Genomic DNA, 16,432 nt, shown 5'->3' on the forward strand with positions numbered 1-16,432 from the left:
ATTCTTTGATTGTTTCTTCATGCAGCTGGGACTCTAACATGTAAAACAAACTCAAGAAATGATCATGTTGGCTAAGGAGCTTACATCATAAGCTGGAGGAGGTGAAGGCAGTAAAATGGCTCAAAGAAGTTCTTTAACCTTCACTTTTTAGGTTTCTGTAAATTGCACTTTAAGTAAAACTGTCATAAACCTCAAGGACACTGAGCGACTGTTCTGCAGGGGGCCTGAGAGGGCAGCGAGGAGGGCAGGAAGACCCTTCAGATAAGGACATTCTGTATTCAATTTTTCCAACTTGCTAGCAGCAGATTTGAGGGATGCCTCCTGGCTCTTACCCCAAATTGCGGTGCCAAAGGAGCCGAGGGAATGTGATAGGGAGGCTGGGAGCTGAGTAATTCGAAGACTGGCCTGTGCGCAGAGATTGTCTGTTCTGACTTCAGGACTGTATCCCCAGTCTGCCAGCTATGTCCAGCTGGAGCCCTTTTGCTGGGAGTTGCACTTTGAACCCGGCATCTGAGAATGTATAACCCAATTTTTCCCCTGATACCCTCCTCACCCCCACCACAAAATAACAGTGTTAACCAGAAACCTTTTCATATCTTGAAGCAATCTGGAGCCCACTGAGTTGTTTTGTTTTTGAGGGGGGTCTTATGTGATGATTTTCTAGAAGGTGTTATGAACCTCATTTGTTCACCACCCTTTTCCTTTTTTCCCCTCTGTGCTTGAGAGATCAGTGTTTTGATTGAGGACATTTGGAGGCTGCAGAATACTGATTTTTAATTCACCCTTTCCCCGTACAGTCTGTGAAGGTATTCTGAACCAGAAGATGCAAACATGTGTTGGTAAGTTTTTCACAGCTTGCAGGGCCTTTCAGGTGAACTCTGGCCCATTTCTCTCCCTCCCCATCTGACATTTCAACCGCAGACCCCACTCGGGAAACCCAGACTTGCCAAGCCCTCCCAGGCCTCCCGTGGTGCAAATGTCTCCTGTGTGTCATGTGTCCCAGCCTGTTCTCCACATCTGGCTTTCTCTGGCAGGATCCTTGTACTCCTTGTATTCTCTGAGCCTCGTTTGCTTCCCCCCTGCCAGCACCTGGTGCTGCCCTGTCACAGCCGTGACCATGGGGGCCTGTTACTGTCGGTTTCCTTGTCCATCTTTTCCATACAGACCCATCATGGCAAGGCCAGTGTCTGTCTTACTCATTTACGTGACCCATCGTATGCCTACAACGAATGATTATTGGATAAATTTGGGAATGGACGAAGGAAAACCTGTCCCTGGAGAAAAGGCATGCTACAGCAGAGTTCATTTCAATGTCACTGACCCTTGTCCTTGGTGCCACACCAAGCAGCTTGGGTGTCATGTTAGCCACCTGGATGAGGCCGGGTGGGATCATCTCTGCAGCTTCTCTGTAAACCGAAAATCACTCCAAAGTAAAAAGTTTTTTTTTAAAAAAACAACAACAATAACAGAAAACCAAAAAAAAAAAAAAAAAAAAAAAAAAAAAAAAAAAACCCTGCCCCAGGCCTTGGCATCAGGGCTGAGTTACCTAACCTTAGCTCAGGTACCTGTTAGCAATAGGAAATGTTAATGCAAAATGAACCAACATTTTTAAAATTTGAAAGTGAAAGGTAAAAAGTTGTATTTGAGCCCAAGTTAGGATAGGCCAGGATACAAAATCTTCACAAAGAAGGGAATTCTCCAGGACATTTGGTACAGGATTATATTGTTCTGTTTTTGTTTGTTTTTACATAAGTTACAAATCCTCCTGACCAGAGATTCCAGAAAGTTACACTTTATCTTCTGCTTTTAGTCTGTAAGGCTGTATGACTTTAATCTTCTGAGAATCGAGGAGGGGTTTTTTTCTTATCTGTATGTTTGGAATACTCCTATTTGGTTATTTATTTTTAACAAAGCAGATGTACAATGTGTGCTCAAGGCAGAAATAGAGCCCATGCTTTGAGGTTTTGCTGAGTCATTTTGACCTTGGTAAATGATAAAGTCTAGCGTCCCTAGGAGCAAGGCCCACAAACATGAAAAGTTAAAAATTTCCTTTACTTTAGCAGACCTAAGCAAACCTGACCCTTGATTTTGTACTGCTTTGCAGAGGTGCACCTAGGAAGCCCATTGTAAGGATGACAGTGATTGAAACGAAGTTTCAGAACATGTTGCTGTTCTGACAGGGCTTGGAACCATGCTAACACAATAAGATGTAGCATACTCAGAATTCAGTACACTGTTCATATTATTTCTTCTAGAATTCTTCCTAATTTTCTGCAATCCCTTCTATCGATAAGCGCATCCAATGCTTTCTAATCAGCTCAGTTCAATTAAAAAAATATTGTCATCTACATTCCATGTACCTAAGCATGGTGACAGACACGTGAATGGAAAAGAGTACAGTCTTGTCCACACTCCGAGGACATCCCTATAAATGGGGTTCGGTGAAAGCAGACACATAGTTAAACCAAGAGTGTTATGGAGCAGGGATCAGGTATTAGCCCAGCCTAAACACTGGAAAACTCCCCTCCTGGAAGGGACTGATAGCTCAGCTGAATCTCGGAATAAGTTTAGCTAGGCAAATAACTACAGAAAAGGCATCCAGGCAGAGGGAAGAGCATGTACAACTGCATGGGGGCAAGTCTAGTTGTACTGAAGGGGTGAACTAGAAGTGGCGGGAAGTAAAGCTGGAGATGGAGGCAGGAAAATATCAGGGGGCCTAATATGTATGGCTACAGAATATATAATTTATCATCAAGATAATGGGAACCCATTGGAAGGTTTGAACAGAGGAGAATGTGATCCAACCTGCATTTTTAGATGCACCATTAGCATGGATTTCATGTGTAAGTCTCTTAAGATAGCCCTTTTAAAGAATGTTCCCTCTAGGTCATTACCCAAGAAATGCATTCGTTTTATTTTTAGTACTAGTTTGGCAACTACTTATTGAGTACTTACTAAGAGTAAAGCGTCATGCTTGAGCCCGTGAGCTCTACAAAGATAAGTACAATTTCCTACCTGCCTTCAAAGAGTTCAGACCCTTGGGAAAGATGGGACATCTACCTGAGTAATTGCAGTAGGACGTGGGAAGAAGTGAGAGGCAGGAGACTGCAAGAGATATGCAGATGAGATGCTAGAAGACATGTTCCCCAATCTATTCCTTGGACCAGGTGCTGAGCTGACCATACAGTAAGGACTCCAGAATATGGACTCCCCAGAGATTCTGCTTCAGGGGGCAGGCTCAGAAGTCCTCAGGACATTCCAGTGCACAGCCAGATCTAAGGACATTGCCAAACGAGGTCTGAGAAGAGAGACATTTCAGGCTATGGGGGATAGTAGACAGGGAAGAAGTATTGAGGCCCAGGGATTTACTTGGTGGAGCCAGCAATCTTCTAGAAATGGGGTACCATGAGGGGCAAGAGGGTGAGAGAAGAGATGGTGATCCAAGAGGAAGATCCTTGAAATTGATGTGCTAAAGATGGTCCAGTTATTGGTAATAATGAAGTTTAAGCTGTATGCATGCAGAGTGGTGGCTGAGTGGAAGATAAGACTGTCCAGAATGAAATCAGCCTCTTGGAAGGGTTATCTATATGGATTCTAAATTTTCTTATTGTCATGGGAATGGTACTGGAGGGAAAGTAGTAAGTCAGGTGCTAAAATCTTCAGTAAATGAAGGAGAATGGCCAGAAATATCAACGACAACTTCAATAAGGAGCAATGGGTTTAGTTCAGTACACTGTCAGTGGGAGCTGGGATCTGTGAGGAAGAAATGATGTGGAAGCAGCAGCGAGGAGCTAACTGAACACTTGCCCCACCTCCTGGCCCAGGAGTAGAGGAGTATAGGAGAAAAAAGACACACTTGAGAGAGCATCAAGGAAAGCTGGGTCTTGAGGTATGAGTTTGAGTTAGAGCAATGAGGTGGCAAGTGTGTTCACAGAACAGGTGGAGGACGAGAGGGATTTTCTAACCACTGATTGAGTTGCAGAGAACCTTGTGGAAGTGTTGGGGATCCGCTGGGGACATTTAAAGAGATCTTTGGGAGATGGGGCCCTCTGTTAATGGACTAGCTTGGCTGTTGGATGACGACCGAGGTAAACAGACGTGAAGCCTAGTAGCTTTACAGAAACAGGAGTCATTACTTTAGTGCCCACTCATAAGAATTGGGACCTCTAGGCAGCTTTAATAGTGCTGCAGGGGTGTTGTGGTGAGCAGGGCTTGGTGGTTATTAAGACCATGCAGGACTTGGGCACTTGGAGAGTCAGCAGTGGGCAGTGTCACAACTGGAGGAGGAGGGATATTATGGGGAGCCTGGGGAGCTCTAGATCTCTCCTTTTTCACATGCAGCATGGAGGTTCCAACTAGAGGAGTAGCCGTCTTACCCGGAACTCACCTGCCAGGGGCCAGATACTTATGAGGCTTTGGACACACATAAGTGAAACTTGACAGCCCCAGGTTGGGGACAGTATTAGCCCCATTTTACAGATGCGGAGAAATTCAGTAGCTTGCTCAAGGTCACACATCTAGCAGAGCTGGGACACTTGCCCATGTATAAACTGAAGGATGAAAAGTCCTAATCTGGCCTGATGGGTTAAATAGGGTGGGCAGTTATTGATTCTTACACCTTTATGATGGAAGCTTTTAACGTTTTTGTCCTGTGTCCATTCAGGGGGCGGGCAGGAGGATTCAAACAGCACTTCTCTGCTTTCTTGCTCCCACCCCTTCCTGGGGCCTTTGGAATTAATCACTGGTACCAGGAACATAGGCCGTTTTGCCATCATTATGGCTCTTGTAGTAGTGAAGGTTGGATCGAAGCTCTTTTATTCATGAAGGATGACTCAGATGCTATTTTTAATCGACTTTTCTTTCTTTCCATCTTAGAAAGGGTTTGACAGCCATTACTGCCTCTTTTTCTGGGCTTATAATTTCTTAAATTCTGCTGCCTTTCTCTGTGCTTTGGATTTTGAGTCTGTGTTTTTCCTGAAGGCTCTTATATTTGCTTATCAGGAGAAGAATGTGAAATGTGTGATAAACCATGGCCATGGATGTTGCCATTGTTCCTCCCTCCCCGAAGGCAATATTCAGCAATTTGCAGAAATTCAGAAATGAGTCACCTTTTCTTAAATCAAGAAATATGCACCAAAACAGGGTCTTCTCCTTTTGGAACTTATTTTATGTATATTTTTATGCCTACTTTCACTTCTTGAGTCACTAATTTATGAGCACTGGCAGTCTGTGTTCACTGCAGCTTACATGTGGTGTGAAGCATGCCATTGTAGATGGAAGCCCAGGGAGCTGTGACCCAGGAGAGGGTTACCAAGCAGACCACCAAGACAGGGAAACTCCAGAGAGGGTGGAGCAGCTGTCTGTACCATATTTTATAAACCAGGAGTGAGGATATGTGATTTGACACAGGACTGATTCTCATTTGCAGATCTATTTTGAAAAGGTACAGCACTAAATTATATTTTGTTTTCTGGTTCTGCATCTTTGCATCACTTTTAAATTACATTAAATCCGAACTACCTTGAAAATCCAAGATGCACAGTCACAAAGTCATATAACTTATTAAGAAATTTTAAAAATCCCATTAGAGCAATACATTAGATCCAATGTTTTGCTCATCTCTGTATAAATAACAAAATGTCTTAAAGAATGTTGTAAAGGCAAATGCAAATTGTTTCCTGGAATTATTATTTGTTAAAAAATATGATTAGAGGTACACTTCTTATATAATTTCTAAAATTAGTGTGACATGTGAAATTGATCATGAAAAGTCAGTGAGATAACAAAAGAATTGTAAGTTAAATTTATAAATAAGACATATTAGCAGAATAGGTAAGATCAATGCTATAGTCAAATAGACTCAGATTCAAATTCCTAATTTCTAACTGTAAACTAGGGAAAGTTATTCAATCTCTACCTGTAAAATGAGGCAGTAACAATACCTACTCTGTAGGGTTATTGTAGAGATTATACATAAGAGTTGTTAATAAGGATGATAAGGATAGGAGGAAAAAACATAGTTATCAATTCTCTGAAACTGGCAAAGTATAAAGAGACTTCCTAGGAAGCCAGTATATAGCATTTATATTCTTCTGATCAAATATTAGCTTTTTCCTTAGAAAAATCTAAATCTACCAACAAATCTTTGGGTTTATGCAGTCCAAGATAGAGCATGGGTTCTGAACCCAGATTATGTGAGTTTGAATCCCAGCTTTGACAATTCTTTTTTTTTTTTTTTAAGATTTTATTTATTTATTCATGAGAGACACAGAGAGAGAGGCAGAGACAGGCAGAGGGAGAAGCAAGCTCCATGCAGGGAGCCTGACGTGGGACTTAATCCCAGGACTCTGGGATCACGCCCTGGGCTGAAGGCAGATGCCCAACCACTGAGCCACCCAGGGAATCCATCTTTGACGATTCTTGCTGTGACCTTGGACAGGTTGCTTAGCCTCACAATGCCTCAATATTCTGGTCTGTATCTTAGGAAAACACTGGGCTAGACATAAGGTTTAAATCAGCTAAATGAATAGAATATAGCCTGGCATGTAGCAACGTCATATAAAGTGTGTGTGAAATGGGCATAAATGCATACTTTTGTTATTACCATTTCTTAGATTTGTATAAAATAAATATTGAATGAGAGACATGTGTCTGATGGAGTCTTGTCCCCTAGTTGGGCTTAAATATATTCATGTAGATATAATAATACTGCATTTAAAGAACTGACATTCAGGTTTATGACTACTTCACACTGGTCTCCCCATGTGTCTAAAATAGCAACGTCTTTGTTCTCCTGGCGGGTTGCTACCCCTTGGTCAATTTCCACATCAAAGAAATAAACTCTTTGTGTTTAGAGGACACCAGTGCCTTTTATCCTAGGTTGTTCTCACAACATCTCTTGAGATTGTTTTGGCCTTTGCTTCCCAGATGAGGTATTCGAAGCACGCCCAGTCCAGATCAGATGTGCCAAGGCTATCTTCAGGGCTATTTTCAGGGTTGTCTTCTGGTATCACAGCAATTAAAGAATTTGTTTCTGTGTGCATTCTAAGCTGCACTTAGGGGGAAAAAAAAAACAAAATTCTGTACAGTTACAGTTCATGAATTATATGAACCTGCGAATTTTTCTAAATGTTCATTTACCAGTTCATTCACCAAACACTTTGTAAGCCCTGGCACTAGTAATGGGGGTACCAAGATAAAGAAGACACTGTCCCTCCCTTGAAGGGCTGCTGAAAGACTTGTATGTCAAGGATTTACTCATTCACCACATTTTTACTGAGCACCCTCTATGGGCCAATATGCTTCCAGGCACTTGTGTTAAGGCAGTGAACCATCCCAACAAAGCACTTGTCCCCAAGGAGCTTACATCCTGATGGAGGGAGATAAGCAGTAGGTTGAGTGCTGATAGGTGATGGGAGGAAAAGCAAACCAGAATGTATTAGGCAGTGTTTTTTGCTGTAGATAACCAAATCTGTTGCTGCCAGTTTGAACAGAAAGGGGTTAATGATAGGTTATTTTAGGAATTTTCAGAAGGGCCAGGAATGAGCTGGTATGCTACAGGTAAGCGAGAAGTCTTGCATCCACATGGGATTATTCTGGTAGGAACACATTCCTGCTACTCCCCAATACACAGCACGGGAGCGTCTATGGTTGCTCCCCAGAGATCTGCTCTTCCATGACCTGCAATCCTTGTGCTCATCCCCCATCCCTGCCTGGATGCCTCTGCTTGGCAGAGGTCTAGTTGACAGAGGGAAGTGGAGTTCTGAGCTTTCCAGGATCTGGGTTAGGGAAAGATTCACTAGAAAGAAAAATTAGTTAAAACCTTCAGTTGATCCTGAATCCCATTCTAATTATCCCCTCTCCTCCTTTTGTCATTGCCAGCTTCCTTTAAAAAAAAAAAGAGAGAGAGAGAGGCTAGTCATTTATTTTTTCTTCCCCTCTCATTCACTCTGGGACACATTGCTGCTGTGATGGCATTCATTTGCAATATCCATCCACCAGACATTTTTCAGTCTTTATCTTCTAGAACTTCTCTGCTGCACTAGCCACTACTGGGCACTAGTTCTTCATTAATACTGCCCATCCCTTCTCTTTATCTCTCTCTTTTTTTTTTTAAAGATTACTTATTTATTCATGAGAGACACAGAGAGAGAGAGAGAGAGAGAGAGGCAGAGACACAGGCAGAGGGAGAAGCAGGCTCCATGCAGGGAGCCTGACATGGGACTTGATCCCAGGTCTCCAGGATCATGCCCTGGGCTGAAGGCAGCACTAAAAGGCTGAGCAACCTGGGCTGCCCTATCTCTTGATTAACTCTGACCTCTTTGTTTCTTCTCAGGCCTTTTTCTTGCCCTCTGCTATTGTCCATGGCTCTGATGCCAGCACACGTTTTCCTAAGTGATCCTATCCAGCCCTATGGTCACGACAACCACCTATAAATAACAAGAGCTAAAATTTAGTGACACCTATTATTGCCTTCTGAATGCTCTACATGTACTTATTAATTAGATCCTCATACTACTGTATTCATTTCCTAGTTCTGCACCAAATGACCACAAATTGAGTAGCTTAAAATAGCACGAAGTTATTATCTTACAGTTGCAGAAGCCAGATACCTAAAATCAGGGTGTTAGCAGGACAGTGTTCCATCTGGTGGCTCTAGGAAAAATCTGTTTCCTTTTCCAGCTTCTGGAGGCTACCTGCATTCTTTAGCTCCTAGATCTTCCTCCATCTTCAAAATCAGAATATTGCATCTTCATCCCCCATACCCTCATCTTTGTTTCATTGTCCTATTGCCTTGTGTCTTGCATTCCACTTACAAGGACCCTTATGATTACATTGGGCCCACCCAGATAATCCAGGATCATCTCCCCATCTGAAGATCCTTAACTTAATTATACCCAGGAAGTCCCTCTGGCATGCAAGGTGACAGGTTTCATGGATTAGGATGTGGATCTCTTTAAGGGTCCATCATTCTACCTACCACAACAACCCTGAGAGGTGGAGTACAATTATTACCCCAGATAAAGCAACAAATACAGAAAGTTTAGGTCATTGGCTCAGGGTCATAAAGCCAATTAATGGCAGGACTGGAATTTGAACTCAGGCAGCTGGACTCCAGTGTTCATATTTTTAAGCTCTGTGCTCACCAAGAAGTGAATAAATACCAATTTAAATTTCTAACCCCCAAAAGGTACCCCAAAATAACTACCTATTAGATGGCTCCCCTAAGAAGGCAAACCATCACATCCAAAACTGGGCCCATCATTCCTCCCCAGTACTTTTATCTTCTGTCCTCAGTCTTAGTTTCAAGAACCAACATCCATCCTCTTACTCAATTTAGTAACCCAGGAATCATCCTGCAGTCCTCCCTTCCCTCTCTAGGTTTGGTCCATACCACCCCCTGCACATTTCTCTTTTCCATTCCTACCAACACTGTCCAACTTCCACCTTTTATCATTTTTATTTGGCCTCCTAATTAGTTCCTGGTCTCTAATCTGCATGAAATATAAACCAGTCTGTCCTAGCCCTGTGTAAAATTTATCAGTAGCTCCCCAACTACTCTGAAGATTAAGCCTAATTACTTTAAGGGGACTTGGCCTTGACATTCTCGTCCAGCTTCCCATATGGAACACTAGGGCTTCAGTAACATAGAATTGCTTATTTCCATCTACACTATACTGCTTCACACTGCCACGCCTTCTCTGTTCCTGCTTTTCTTGCTATTGGGGCCACCTTTCCTGCCACCCTCACTTGCCTGCCTCTTCCAACTAAGTCATTTTTACAGAACCTTCTTTGCCGCCCTGCTACATTTTGTTTATCCATTCGTCTGTCATGACCCACTCTCTGTGTTCTCACAGATGTCCCGCTGTGTATCGAATAACCATCTCTCCTACACTAAAGTGATCAGTTTGTGTCTACTTCCTGATTTCACTAGCTCTGAAAGGTCAGGAATGCTAACTCACCATTGTAACCCTCATTCCTAGCACATAGCAGTTAACCAACACACATTTTGAGGTGACATGAGTTGAATCATGAACAAGCAGCAATTTTCTAATTCCAGAAATTGGGAGAGAGATGGGCATTCCAGGCAGAAGAAATAGTACATTCAAAGGCATAGGCATGAAAGAGCAGAATAGGTGGGAAAACTTGGGTAACTCAGTGAGGCCAGAAGGAAAACGTGTTAGGGAAGGGCCCACTATCATGTCCGAAAATGAACAGAGTTAGGATTTGGGGGAGGGCCTTATGTGCTATGCAAGAGAGTTTTAGTTGATGTGAAAGCTTTGGGGAAGCCAAACTGAAGAATTTCAAACTGGGGACATACATGATCAGATGTGTGTTTCATCAGGTTTGTCTAATAGCTGGGTAAGTGATGGGTTGGAAGGACCCAGAGTAGAAGCAGACAGACCACAAGGAAGTCATTGCAATGTGTGAGGATGACTCAGAGATAGTGGCCATGGCATGAAGAAGGGACGGTTTGTGGGCTTCTTAAGCCTTGACATCAGCGGGGTGCCTGGGTAGCTCAACTGGTTAAGTGTCTGACTCTTGATCTCAGCTCAGGTCTTAATCTCATGGTCATAACTTCAAGCCCCACGTGGGACTCATGCTGGGCATCGAGCCTACTTAACATAACAAAACAAAAACACTTGACATTAGTAGGATGTGGAGACAGACCTGCTGTGGGTCCAGAAAAATGGATCATGGTTTTCATTAGAGTGAGCCCTGAGCACCACCCAACCCAACCTCATGTACTTTGCCGCATGCCCTGAACCCTGACCTCTCCTCTAGAGGTGATGATTAACAACAGATTGTGTCACAACTATTTCCCATAATAGAGAAAGTAAAATCCAAACTTTAGCGCTAGAGGGACCTTGGTGCTCACTTGGGCCAACAGTCTTATGTGATAGACAACTCCGCTCTGGAAAGGAACTGACTTCCCTAAGGGAGCTCGGAAAATTATTGGTGGGCACCCAGCCACCCACTGTTTAATTTGGTATTCAGTTCTCCACATGGCTTCTGTCTCTAATATTTTCATGTGTATTTGCTTATTTTCTGCCTCTCCCTGACCTCAGAATGTAATATTTAATAGCTGAACCCTTGTCTAAAATAGTGTTTTTGCCCACATCATGGACACACAATGAGCATTTGTTGAAAGAGATATAATCAAGCTTACTTCCTCCTGAACCAGTGACCTTGATGCAGGATTTGGGTTTGGAGGGAATCAATGAATAATTCCATTTCCTGCTAGGGTTTTTCCTAACATCCCTGCAGAGACTAAAATCTACCACCCAATAATAACTATAACTCATGTGGCTTCAGATAGTGAAGAGCTAAAAATAATCATCATTACATTCCTTTAAAAATATTAACCACTGACCACATCCCATCTATTGTGATGACTGCTATAAAAATATGTTACATGAACGTGGAAAAATTGAAATCCTATGTTCTGTTAGTAGGAGTGTAAGATGGTACAGCTGTTACAGAAAACAGAATGGTCCTTGCTCAAAAAATTAAACATAGAATTACAATAATGATTCAGTAATTCCACTTCTGGGCAAATACCCAAAAGGAATGGAAACATGATCTCAAAGAGAGATTTGCATATCCATCTTTATAGGAATGTTATTTAAAGCATCTAAAAAGTGGAAGCAAAGAAAGTGTCCACCAACAGACGAATGGATAAACAATATGTGGTATATACATACAATGGAATATTATTCAGTCTTAAAAAAGAAAATTTTGCCACATGCCACAACATGAATGAACCTCAAGGACAGTATGCTAAGTAAAATAAGCCAGTCACAAAAAGATAATTACTGTATGATTCCCCTTATATGAGATACTTGAAAAATCGTAGAGAAAGGAAGTAGAATGGTGAGTGCTGGGGGTAGGACGAAGGGAGAGGAGAACTACTGCATAATGGTGATGGAGTTCTACTTTTGCAAGATGAAAAGGGTTCTGGACATTTGCAGCAATGTAAGTGCCCTTAATACCACTGAATCAAACGTATAAAATGGTTAAGAGGGTGAATTTTAAATGACGTGTATCTTACCACAATTTTAAAAATATAAACCACTGTGGTAGGTCTCCAGCTCTCTCCTTTGATCCTTACAATAACCTTCAACTGTTAGTAGAGTAGTCCCTTTTTATAGTGAGGAAAATAAAGCTCAGGGAAATGAATTGCCCAAGGCCTATAACTAGAAAATGGCAGAGCAGAGCCTCCGACTCAGCTCTCCTGGTTCCATGCCCAGTGCTGGCTTCCCTCACATCAGGGGAAAGAAAGTATAGTTGAATTAATTTGACCTCTGGTTGAAATCTATGTAAGAAATCAAGACTTAGCAATTCATGGGGAAAAAACTATAAATGTGTACATGTGTGCGTATGTGTGTGTGAGTGTGTATGAGTGTGATAGAGAGGAAGGGAGGGCCTGGAGGCAGGCAGCCTGCGGGAGAGAGCATACAAGCAAGCTCCCAGACACCTGCCTCTTGCTACTTCAACTTCCCTCCATCCCTGAATCTTCGGAGGACAGGTGTGAGTCAACTGTAAACATGGTGAGAAAAGGTCACCCAGCATTCCCTCAGATGGCAAAACGAGAAGCGACTGGTGTGGAGATTGTCTTGCTACATGAAACTCAGCCCTTTATAAGATGACCAGGAGAAGACAGTGGCTCTCTGAAAGGGCTCCATGCGCTGTCCACTCGCACTCTACCTCCACCCCCTCCTTCCTCCTGGGGAGACAAAAGATGGCAAAGTGCAGTTATAAAGCTAAATCAGACCTGGTGAGAAAAAAGGGGAGCAGTGGGAACAACACTGAGCAGGAGGCAAGCCCCATCCTACCTGCCAGACCACCCCCGGCCCAGGTAATGCCAGGTACATCCTACCTCAGCCGCAAGGGTTGGGCTGCTATTCCTACCACTGTTTTCAGATACATAGATAGATAGATAGATAGATAGATAGATAGATAGATAGATAGATTTATTTATGAATGATAGACATAGAGAGGCAGCAGAGACACAGGAGGAGGGAGAAGCAGGCCCCATGCTGGGAGCCTGACGTGGGACACGATCCCAGGACTCCAGGATCGCGCCCTGGGCCAAAGGCAGGCGCTAAACTGTGGAGCCAGCCAGGGATCCCCCCCTACGACTGTTTTCATATACTGAATTCGTACTCCGCTCAGAAGGTAGAGCAGACTCTCCCAAGAAGAGTCAAAACACAAGAGCATCAGCTAGCCTCTTCCAAATAGCTCTGATTTATCACGGGCTTGCTGGTACTGTGATGGACACTCCACGCATAGTGGCCCTAACCCTTTTACCACTTGACCCCTTCTTTCCATGATGAGACTATGCTGAGAGCTAATATCACATTTTCCAGAATTATTTCCCTAGATGATAAAGAACAGAGTCAGAATTTAAATGTAGACCTGTCTAGTTCCAAAGTTAAGTTCAACAGCCAAGAGAACCAGAGCTATGGAAGCACGAGGAGACCGGGAAGAGGTTAGCTCTACCTGTCAGCCCAGGGAAAGGCTTCCTGGAGAAAAGTGGGCATCGAAGTTGCAAGAGAGCAACTGACAAGTTAGGTGGAGGGTGAATTTTGTGAAGCAAGAACACATAAGCAAAGTCAGGGTGGTCAATGGTACAGATTTCTAGAAAATGATAATGCCATTTGGTTTAAGGGTAGTTGTGGTGGGCCGTGGCTGGAGACCATAATCCCCCCAGATTATGAAGAACTTTGAATGCTGTGCTAGGAGGTTTAGAACTTGTAGAGGCAACAAGGCACCACCAAAAATCTGTATCAAGGGCTTTATCAGCAATTGTCAATACTGTCTCCTTTATAAGTATCCTTTACGTGTTGTGACGGAATTAAACAGACCTGAAGTGTTTCAAAGAGGAGACATTTGTTTTCGTTGCACCTCACATAGAGGTCGCGTTACCAGCTGACACGGCCCACTAAGCAATGGTGTTGTATCAGCACTTACATGCGCAGTGAAGTCAACTAATCAGTTTTTTTTCCTAGAGTAATGAGACTTTTTTTTCTTACGCTTTAGGAAGGGCTAAGGAACTTCAAGGAACTTCGAGCTAAATTTCAAAAGTTTGATGCGCCACCTCCTCCAGGACCTATTAAACTCTCAGCAGGTGTTTCTCGAAAAGGTGGCATTCGAAACACACAGTCAACAACAACTTTGGCCAATGGGAAACCCCTCTTGCCCAACCACAATCCGCTCCCACTGTGCTGTTCTAGTGCTGAACCCCAGCTTCTTAAACTCCAGGAGATGAAAGTGGCCCAGGGGAGCGAGATTCAGAAATGTCCGAATTCCCCAGGGCCTCCGGAGAGGTCTCCTGGTTCTGCAGTGAATTCACAGAAAACTTCTCTGCTGTTAGACGTGAGTCAGTCAAGCGCTGAGATAACCAACAAGAGGAGAGTAGCAGTGACAGATAGCTTCAAAGACAAGCTCTGGAACTGGGAGAAGGTGTCATCTCGGAAAAATGAGATGTCTTCAGCTTCTTTCCTTACCAGTTATACAAACAGGGGCTTCCATCCGGAGGAGCAGCAAAGCAGAGGGCTTACTCCAAAGGAACCCAGGAGACAGCTGGAAACAAAAGGAGCCCAGACCCTACCTTCCCAGAGTTACTCGGTGGCCCAAAGAAAATCACCTGAAGATCCCACTTTTCTATTTTTTCAACATGGCAGGAAGAGCCTAGAAACCCCTCACCCTGAGAGGAGCCCAGCGGGGAGCTCCTGCCAACCTGTCTATGAGAGTGAACTTGCCAGCCAGACCCCAGGTGAGAATTCATCCTCGTGGGCCTAGGGGACGGGCCACTAAGTTCTTCTAATTTAGAGCTTACTGATGGTCACGTTTGATCTGGGCGAGTTTTGCTCCAAACTCCAGAGCAGGTATTCCAAGCCCATCTGCCAAATTGTAATTTCAGGTCTGGGTAAGTGCTTGATCTCCTGCAATTCTATTGAAAGTTTGGTCAAGCTTGGGTTTGAATCCTAGCTCTACGTCTTAAAAGATGCATAAGCTTGGGCAGTCTACTTAACTTTGTACGGCCTGGTCTGCTCTGCTGCGAATCGGATTCATCACCAATATGCCCCAACTTGGTAAACAGCACAACCCTCCTTGTAGTTGCTGCAGCCAAAAGCCTAGATGCCACGCTCTATTCTTCTTTCCCCCTCATTCTTTGCACCCACTGCATCAGCAAGCTCTTGGTTCTACCAGCAAAATATGTTCTGTATCCTTCTGCTTTGGTCAATTTCTGCCCTGTGCCCTGTCCAGACCACTGTCCACACCTGTCCTCTCACTCCTGGACCACAATGGTCCAGCTGGTTTCCCTGCTTCTACATGCTTGCCCCCTATGACCTGATTCTTCTCCTAGTGGTCACAGTGATCCTCTAAAACATAAATTAGACCATAGCACTCCCCTGCTCAAGTTCAACTCTGGCCATTCTATACCAACTGATGTCATTTGGCCCATCTTACCTCTCTTACTCTTCCTTTTACCACACTGGCCTTCTTGCTTTCCCTTAGATAAACCATGCTAGTTCCACCCCAGGGCCTTTGCACTTGCTGACACTCTGCCTGGAACATACTTCCTTCCCCCCAGGCCTTTGATGTCTCCCTCCCTCACTTCATCATGGTTTCTGCTCAGTGTCATCTGTTGTGAGTGGAATTTGTGAGTCACCATCTAAAATAACTACCCCACCTCCATCAGTCTCTGTCGTCTTACATGGCTTTGACTTTCATATCCCATCCTCACCTGGTATACTGTTACATAGCTGTTTGTTTACTTCAGTAAAATATAAGTTACATAAGGATAAAAACTGTCTTCTTGACCCCTGTATCCCTAGCATCTAAAAGAACAAAGCCAGGTTCAGTAGGTCCTCAAAAAGGATTTGTTGAATGCTTGAATGGGTGGATGGATGGATGGATGGATGGATGGACAGGAGTGGGTGGAGGGATCTCCTGCTTACAACAGTACATGCTTCCCCCTCTGAATTTAGAATAGTCTGAACTACTTACTACTGATTTCATGGCTCTGCACCTCCCGGACCCTGCTTATGTATCTGACTCATTGCTGCCCGTCTCCTCCTGGCTCACGAGCGGACACATGGATTTCTTGCTATTCCATGAAGAGACTTTATTATGCTCGGGATGTTTACATTTGCTGTTCTTCTTCCTAGACAACTCTCCTCTGAGCTTTCTGTAGCTGCATTTAGATCTAAGTTCACATGACACTTTTTCAGATAACCTCTTTAGCTAAAGCCCACTACTTCACCATCAGCAGTTTGTGCTCTTTCATAGTAGCCTGTTCTAGTTCTTTCATAGACCTGACAGGTCTCTGTGATTACCTTGTTTATTTGTCTGCATGCATATCCTCAGTCTCCCCCTATTAAAATGAAAATTCTTGAGGGTGATCTCTATCTCTATTCTTTTT

At 43.5% G+C, this 16,432-nt stretch overlaps 1 protein-coding gene across 4 annotated transcripts in view; it reads left to right on the forward strand.

Annotated features, from left to right (window-relative positions):
* FYB2 (FYN binding protein 2) overlaps positions 1-16,432 on the forward strand; it is a 121,584-nt gene that overhangs the window by 15,428 nt on the left and 89,724 nt on the right. For 3 of the 4 annotated variants that reach the window (XM_072730819.1, XM_072730818.1, XM_072730821.1), the window contains exon 2: positions 14,044-14,779. In XM_072730819.1, the coding sequence (XP_072586920.1) occupies positions 14,044-14,779 (736 nt within the window). Of the gene's footprint in view, positions 1-797; positions 840-14,043; positions 14,780-16,432 lie in introns of all 4 variants that reach the window. The other variant, XM_072730820.1, reaches the window with a different exon arrangement.

Source organism: Vulpes vulpes, chromosome 12, assembly GCF_048418805.1.
Source record: "Vulpes vulpes isolate BD-2025 chromosome 12, VulVul3, whole genome shotgun sequence".
In the NCBI taxonomy this organism is placed as follows: Eukaryota; Metazoa; Chordata; class Mammalia; order Carnivora; family Canidae; genus Vulpes; species Vulpes vulpes.